The 8,361-nt window shown below is 37.9% G+C and overlaps 1 protein-coding gene across 3 annotated transcripts in view; it reads right to left on the reverse strand.

Moving 5' to 3' along the window:
• The window catches only part of MYOCD (myocardin), a 69,945-nt gene extending 62,027 nt beyond the window's left edge, over positions 1-7,918 (reverse strand). For all 3 annotated transcript variants that reach the window (XM_063960952.1, XM_063960953.1, XM_063960951.1), the window contains exon 1: positions 7,444-7,918. In XM_063960952.1, the coding sequence (XP_063817022.1) occupies positions 7,444-7,498 (55 nt within the window). In that variant the 5' untranslated portion in view covers positions 7,499-7,918. The remainder of the gene's footprint in view (positions 1-7,443) is intronic.
• Between the last annotated feature and the right edge of the window lie 443 nt (positions 7,919-8,361).

An 8,361-nucleotide genomic window follows, 5' to 3' on the forward strand; every position in this document is an offset into this window, starting at 1 on the left:
TACTGACTGGTGCCTCTGTTCCTAGCTTTCCTGACAAGCAACCCATAGCAGCATATTAGTGATAACGAAACCCTGCAGATTTTCAGCCAGCTGACTGGAGCAGTCAGCTGTTGGGCAACAAGTACAGTTTATGTAGAAATGAATACATCAGTGTCATTCAAGCAAGCTGAACGGCTGATGTTGAAACTGTTCTCATTTGTAATGCAACCATAACGGTGGATATTACAGGTCAGAATAAACTACTGTTCAAAACGGTTTCTTCAAAATTAAAAAGTTTATTCTCTCAATTTAGAAAAACTGTTTTTGCGTCTTTCAGAGTCACATTATGATGCAGTACTGTTGGCAAGGCCGACACTTATGTTTACTCATCATTTGCTAATGGTGGTGAAGGCCACCTTGTGGGCTGAACCAATATTACATTAAATAATTCTTTAGAACCTAGTGACATCACAAGGCACCATCATTAGTTCTTCTCAAATGCATTGGTTGCATTTCAACATTGCTCAGTTCCTTCACCCCTTTCCACAAATCTATGTACATTATGATTTATTTACAACTAAAAATGCCCACAATCTAGATTTATTGTGAGCTCTACATAACTATTTATTAGGGCACCTATATTCACACTAACAGCCTCTTACAAGAACATGGCTTAGGCTCAGTTTTCTCACTGGTACCGTGGCATGTGAAAATAATCAACTTGAGAACGAGGCATGTCAGGAAACTAACATATTTTTCCCATGCAAAACGGAGTGTAGGCTTTACAATGTTTGGTCAGCATATAAGACTGGTTTTATGTACTTTGTTTTATAGGCGTGTGGGGGCCTATAGAAATCATTTTCTTTCTCAGCACTGGTTGCAAGAAATTGACTTGGTGGTGGGTATTTGAACATAAACAACATTAATCTGCAAGAGAGCATATCCAAGATTGCAGGGATCCTGAGTTCAGAACCCTCATGAATGCAAGAAACATTTGACGTAAGTATTTTAATAGTATTCCCTTGTCCCTGCAAATAATATATTAAGGTTTAACCACTTACTTCACAGTACAAGTGTACATACAGTGTAACTTGCTTTAAACTCTAGAAAACTACTTAAATGGGGTTCATTAATCAATATCATGAGATTTACTAAGTACTGTGCATTAAGTAATCATTCCCATCGATTTACAAAATAAATTAACATTTTACTTATTACAGCAAGGACGGTCTGAACAAACATTCATCTTTACATACATACACAATGATCAGAAAACGGGATACAATAAAATCTAACAGGGAAAATGTCGGAACTTAAGATTCAGATCCACCCATTGTTGTAACCCTTTACTTATAGGATTGACTGGTAACAGTATGGGTATGCATGAGCTACAAATACTTAAGGGATGTTCACTTTGCAACAACAACAGTTCTGCCCTGCACATAAAGTAACGTAGGCATCAGCCCCAAGTAGTCAATCCATTGTCAGTATAGGAGAGCTAGCGCCCTACTTTTTGTGTCAGATAGACAGGCTCTATGAAGTGTTACGGATAGATTGAGTATTTTCAATGCCAAGAGCTGCACCATATCCACCTCCCTGATTCAGGTAGGGTGGGATGTGTGTGTGTGTGTGTGTGTGTGTGTGTGTGTGTGTGTGGGGTGGGGGGAGGGGGTAATTTAAATGTTATGGATACATGGCATTGTCTTACCTAAATAGCATAGACTAGTGCCGGAGTACAATGGGGAACTGCAGGTGTCCAGAACCCCCTCATGCATCAAAAGTCTTCAAATACAATGGCAGCTTATATCTAACACAGCACAAGATCTTAGCTTGGCTCCCTTTTGTGGGTCTACAAATGGGGTCCCTTGACTCTTGTTACAGTTCCCTCTGATAGTCATATATGCAATACATGCCAGAATAAATAATGATGGGGTCTTTCACTAAAGAGGTGGTTGATGCATAAAAATATTTCTCAAAAGCACTGGTAATATAGGATTGTGTAGAAAGTATCAATATACAGAGATGTTGGTACATTATTAATGTTTGTGTTCTTCTTCCAGAATGTTGCAAAAGTTTCCATTGTGCATTCCTATTCCTCACAGTATTGCTCACTGGTGCAGAATGAGACCTTCACTTATCCCATCTATCAATGGTCTCATGTTCTCTTTAGTAACTAGACTAAATTACTGGCATAAAGGTGACAATAGTTTCATGGACGTTTTATAAAGGTTTATTATACAGATTGTATGGAAGCAATACAAGTCGCATAGAGGGCGAGATTTAGCAAAGCTTGTTGAAAGATAAAGTACCAACTAAACAGCTCCTGACAATTTTCGCACACAGGCCAACATTCAATTACCACTGATGAAGCTTCAGATGATATTTCCCAATGTTTAATCAAAGTTTTTTCACCCGAAAAAAAACATCCTTTTCACCCGAAAACACGCAAGTTCAGCAAAACCTGAGTGTTTTTGGGAGAAACAGCCTCGTTTTCGGGTGAAAACGGGGCTATTTTCGGGGATTATGCTTCACCTGAAACAAATCTCCATAAAGTCACGGCACGCGCTGGTTTATCGGGGCTAATTTAATATCCCCCCACTGGCGATACTTTACACCCGACAGTCAGTGCGGGTAATTTAATATCCCTGACAGTCTGTGAAATGACAGTTAGAAGCTGATTGGTTGGTACTTTGTCTCTCCCCACATTATCTCTTTTCAAGCTTTGATAAATCTCCCCCCAGAATGAAAAAGAGGACTGTCATATATATACCTCAGATAGAGGATGCTTCAATTGTTTTTTTTTTTCTTTTCCCCCCCTAACCTTCTGGGTGCAAACATAAATCTGCCAAACTTGAGGTAAACACCCCCTTGTAATGTCCAACTGTATCTTACACAATCTTTTCCTAGCAAGAAGAACATCATTGGAGTTGCAAGTCTCAGACTAGTACTTTCCAAGCTACAGTATGGTAAGAGTACAATTACTTCAATAGATGTTATAGAAAGCAACAACATCACCATCATCAACAGCCATAAGAAATCAACAAATCTTACTGGAGTGTATACAAGAAATGGGATCATATTGTAAAATATTATGCAAGTATAGAAAGTCACATTTCCAGTTAATAACATTGCAGGTTGCATTATAGAGCATGCCGTTCCTTACAACAGATGGATGAGCATTTCATGAGAAACATGGTGTGATCCAATTTCCCCCAGAGTGCGGTGGTGCACTAGATAGTGCTGTACTAATCCTACTCCTCCATTCTATTCTATGCTAGTGGTGAGGTAAGAGTTAACAGTCTGTGCGCTATTCATACAGTATCATTAAAAAGTTGTAAAAAGTTGGTATGAAAACTAATGATATCAATCATCACTGTTTACACAGTTATTATTTGCTGGCTTCTATACTTATTTAACGCGACTGTATTCTTGATTGCAGGCACAGGACCGCAAATGTATGACGGGTATTAAAAATATATCTGATTCATTACAAAGAACTTTAATGCATTTAAAAATGCCTTCATTTCTAAGCAACTCGTATGAAACTTTAAATTAAAAAAAAAAATGTTTTTTGTTTTCCGTATTTTGGTTACTGTGTAAAGCTCACCGATCTGGGAAACAGAGGAACTTACGCGTAGACATGTTCTGAAATGCCGCTGTAACTGACGGATTAGTTATTCAGGAGGGATGGAGCGGAGCTTACGTATTTGCCAGCCAGCCAGAATTCCTTTTGTACATGTCTGCCCTGTCTGTGCTGCGTACATCCTTGGTCATAGTGAGCAGGGCCCTCAATCAATGACTTAATATGAGAAAAAAAATGAATCAGAGTAAGGGTTACTCAGATGAACCTATTGCAAAAATTTGCTCATGTCATATTTCATATTTCATGCCATATTTCAAACCGAGTACAGTGAATAAACTGCTCTGAAAATGCTCTGCTGTTCAGGTGAGCAACAGTAGAATCTGTAGACAACAGTGAAACTCTGAAGAGTGTTCCTGCATCTGGGACTAAGCCACGGTTTCTTTATATTGGCATTATGTGAGCAGTGGAGGTGTGCAATCAACACGGCACAATTTCCAGAGCACTTTCTTCATATCAGGTTCCGTTTGAAACACAGCAATATTATTGCAAAAGGCTCACGTCAATGACGTTCAAGATTTGGAATTTTAAACATGCACTTGTTTTGTTCTAACACTGTTGCAGAGCTAATATTATAAGGGTAGACCCCAAAAGCTAGAATCCAGATAATTCAGCTTAAGACGCCATGCATGTTTGTCCTTCCGTTTATAAAATGTGGTCCTGACGGCGAAACTCAAAAACAAACACTATCACAAATTCCAGTCCTGTAAACCCCCTTACAGGCACAATTGCTGCCAACACAAAAACAAAGGTTAAAAAAATATGTATACTGTATATAAGGTATAATGTCTAAATCACAGCAAAGAAATCAAACGAGCATGATGGTTTACTAAATGTGATTTGGAAATGAAAGTTTTTACGCCAATGAACAATGTAGAAAGACTTTCTCAGATTTAGATGTTCCCTTTTCAAAGCACTCTGCTTAGTGGGACAATGGGGGTCATTCCGACCTGATTGCACACTAGGATTTTTCGCTGCACTGCGATCAGGTCAGAACTGTGCATGCGTATGCACCGCAATGCGCAGGGGCATCGTACAGGTACAAAGCGGATCGCTGCTGAGCAATGGATTTAACGAAGAATCCATTCGCACAGCCGGTCGCAAGGAGATTGACAGGAAGAGGGCGTTTGTGAGTGTCAACTGACCGTTTTCTGGGAATGTTTGGAAAAACGCAGGCGTGTCCAAGCATTTGCAGGGCGGGTGTCTGACGTCAATTCCGGACAAGAACAGGCTGAAGTGATCGCAGCGGCTGAGTAAGGTCAGAGCTACTCAGAAACTGAACAAAACTTTGGAATAATTGGTATAAAATAAATACTGTGCAAAAAAAATAAAAGACAAGCATGAATATGTGATACCTAAAAATGTTTTTTACCAGTAAGATGATAAGTTTACAAAACAATACGTCTCTCTGGGAATTTTGTGAAACCCATTACATTCTGTAACTCTAATTAGATAATGGTATATGATAGGAAGGTTTTTGCTAAAAGAATTGTACAGTTTTACAAAATGACTACTTGTAGATGGATTATTAACATTTATACTTTCTAATGTTTTTAATACTAACAATTCACAACGTCACAGCTAAGTGTTAACGGTACTTATTAATTGCAGACATTTCTATGTTGTTCCACAAGAGGGCAGTGCTGCCTTAGAGTAAACTTTCAGCTAATGCATTAGAGTACAGTACATAATCCCTGTGTTCATTACATCATTTATCTTGCAGAGTAGGTACAACGAACTGACATTGACAAGCAGCATGTGACAGGAAACAGTGCACCCTTATCCGAGTGTCACCTTAATGTTTGTCACTGGACAGAGGCACAGACTTTCCAACCTCTGGTACATGATAAGGAACTGGACGACCTGTTCCTACTCATAAAACATTCCTCAACAGAAAAAAAAAAAGTTTTAAGAAAGATGCTGGATACCATGTATTGCATAGATTATCCAGCTCAAAAGCATAAAATATTGTCATGATACTGCCTATGTAAACATACTGCTATAGTGCAGCTGGTAATGCATATAATATCTAAGCTTTACAAAAATCCATTTTGAGGCTAAAATAAGTGATGACAAAATTAGGCAAGTACCTTTCTAATCTACTTATACCCCAAAGCAAACAGATTTTTTTTGTAGATAAAGTAACCGGTATTTGGGTGTCAGTTTTCTGAAAGAGAACACGTTCTAGAGAGGAAAAGTGGATGGTCTGCTCGTTGTCACCTAAAATGTTGACAGACATTCTTTGTTGGTTAAATATAAATGATTAGTAGTTATTTGTTAAGACGTTGTTAAACTGTTGCTTGTAAATTGCACACTTTCTAAAACACCTGTTACAATGCAAATGTGAGTTTGGGAATTTTACAACACAGGAAACTGATTATGTATTAGAAGAGAAAACATACAATATAGAATTCAATGGACACATGTTTATACTGTATTATAGTCAAGATATATTCCATGCACTGGTTCAAACTTTGATACCACACACCTTTTTATACAGTAGATTGTTAATAGTTAATAGTCTGGACCAGTGTTTTCACATTTTTCTTTTGCAAAACAAATAAACACACCAAATCCCAAGAGAATGTAAAAAAATTATATATATATATATATATATATATATATATATATATATACATACATACACGCTGATACACTTACCTATCCACAGTGTACCCGCAGATCTTTATATACAGTATTTTGTAATATGCTCTGTAGAATATCCCATAGATACTTATATGTACTGGGTGTGTATATATATATATATATATATATATATATATACATATATATACCCACGCACTCATGTAAACAACATCATATTTAATAAGTGGTCTAATCCTCAAATATATTGTTTAGCATTCTTCAAGTTGAGGAGTTGCAAATCTGGCGCACATCTTTTTTGGGTTTTAAAAGTGGAGTTTTTGTAACGCTGTCCCCGCTCATGATGTACATTAGGAAGAATGTGTATACATGTGTCTTTGCCTTTATGGAGACAAATGCCTGTATACTGTAGCTGTTTGCAAACTCTCCAAACACAACATTTTCCATTTAAAAGGCTTAACAAGGTTGTGGTAGGAAGTGGCGTGCTGCTCCGGATAATGCTTGTTTAAGTAGCTCGCAAACAGCCAAGAAAGAGTTGCTGTAGGCTAAATTCAGCATCTATTCAACAGCTATACAGATGCTGGGCTGGCTGCTGACACTGGGGCTAGAACTGTCAGTTCTTGAAGCACTAGAACACAGGGAACTGCTGCAAATGTTAAAGAACTATATTATGAAGTCCAACATTTAAAATAAAGGCGCCAATTTGTCTTGTTCCTTTCCTATGTACAGAAGGTGTATTTTGATAGATCATGCCAATCGCAACTGCTATATTTTGCTAGCTATTATTCGAAATACTGTAGTATATTATTTTGTTTTGCTCAGAGATGACAGAGCACTGGCTGCTGCAGAACCTCTTGGAGATCAGAGCTGCAAATTCCTCTTTTAGAACAAATATATGAACTAACACAATTCAGCGTATGCTGAATTACTGCAGCGTGAGACGCCAAGTGACAGCAAAGAGTCTCTGCAGCAGCTATGGTCAACTATCTTCTTATTCTCTTTCAACTGTCCTAACCACGCAACCCAATCATGTCTATTTTCATTTTGAACCGCCGTCATATTCTCTATGGACTTTTGCTGACTATAAATAAATATAAGTAACACATTTTAAAAAATATCATATTTTGGATGCTTCGTTCACATATAAAAAAGAAAAACATTTTTTATTTTTATTTTTTAAATTCAACAATTAAAAAGATCCGCGTTCAGGTCCCCCCTACCTGATCTGAACTTGCTCCGTATCAGTAAAGAATGTTCAGAACCAAGAAGAGTCATGTTGTTCCTTAAATTGCAATTCCAATGTCAAAAATGAGTCCTTAGCAAGACCACCATGAGGAAAGACAGCAAAACATCCAATCGCCCCCAGCTGGCTCAGCTGCTTCTAGATTAGCAGCAGAAACTGTGAAGCTTCAGAGAATTTGGTCCCATCAAACACTGACCTTGTACAAGAGGCAAATGCTTCTCGTTCAGCTGTGCTGGATTAATTAAGTTCCATCCTTCTGGATTCTCCTCCCAGTTACTATAATCAGCATCATTCTTCCAGCTGATGTCATTGTCTAGGAGAAACATGAGTTTGATATCTGATCTTCATCATCACCAGTAAGACCTCCAGAACAAACTTCCGACCAATCAGCTCCCAGAGCTCTCTCCAGTAGGCTGAATAGCTCAGGGACCTCACAGCACTTCAGTGTTACAGGCAGTTGTTAATACCAGTTAGTTGCTCACACAGTGCAGCATCTCTGAGCTGTGTGTTAATGTGTGGGACATTTCATCAGGAGGAAATTGACCAATCTTTTACATGAGTCTAGTGTTTGATAAGTCTGACAGCTATGTTTGTTTTCGCTTTCTGGAGAAGGCGTTTAGTACAAAGAATAGGCAAGAAATTTACAGCTCTGTTTGGATGGTCTGAATTTGTCAGCAGAAGGAAAACTCCTGGCACATCTTAAAAATATATCTAATAACATACTTAAAACAGTTCACAGAGGGTGTTTCTGTGGTACGTTACCTGTGGGTTTAATGTTTTGTTTAGTAATTTTTTTTCCTGCTGGTTATGTTATGTTGGTTACATTTTATGAATATGTTTATTAAATTGTACCTGTTAGGACTGTTTTTGGTTTAAACACACTAGAAATGCATGA

This window comes from Pseudophryne corroboree, chromosome 3 (assembly GCF_028390025.1).
Source record: "Pseudophryne corroboree isolate aPseCor3 chromosome 3, aPseCor3.hap2, whole genome shotgun sequence".
Lineage (NCBI taxonomy): Eukaryota > Metazoa > Chordata > Amphibia > Anura > Myobatrachidae > Pseudophryne > Pseudophryne corroboree.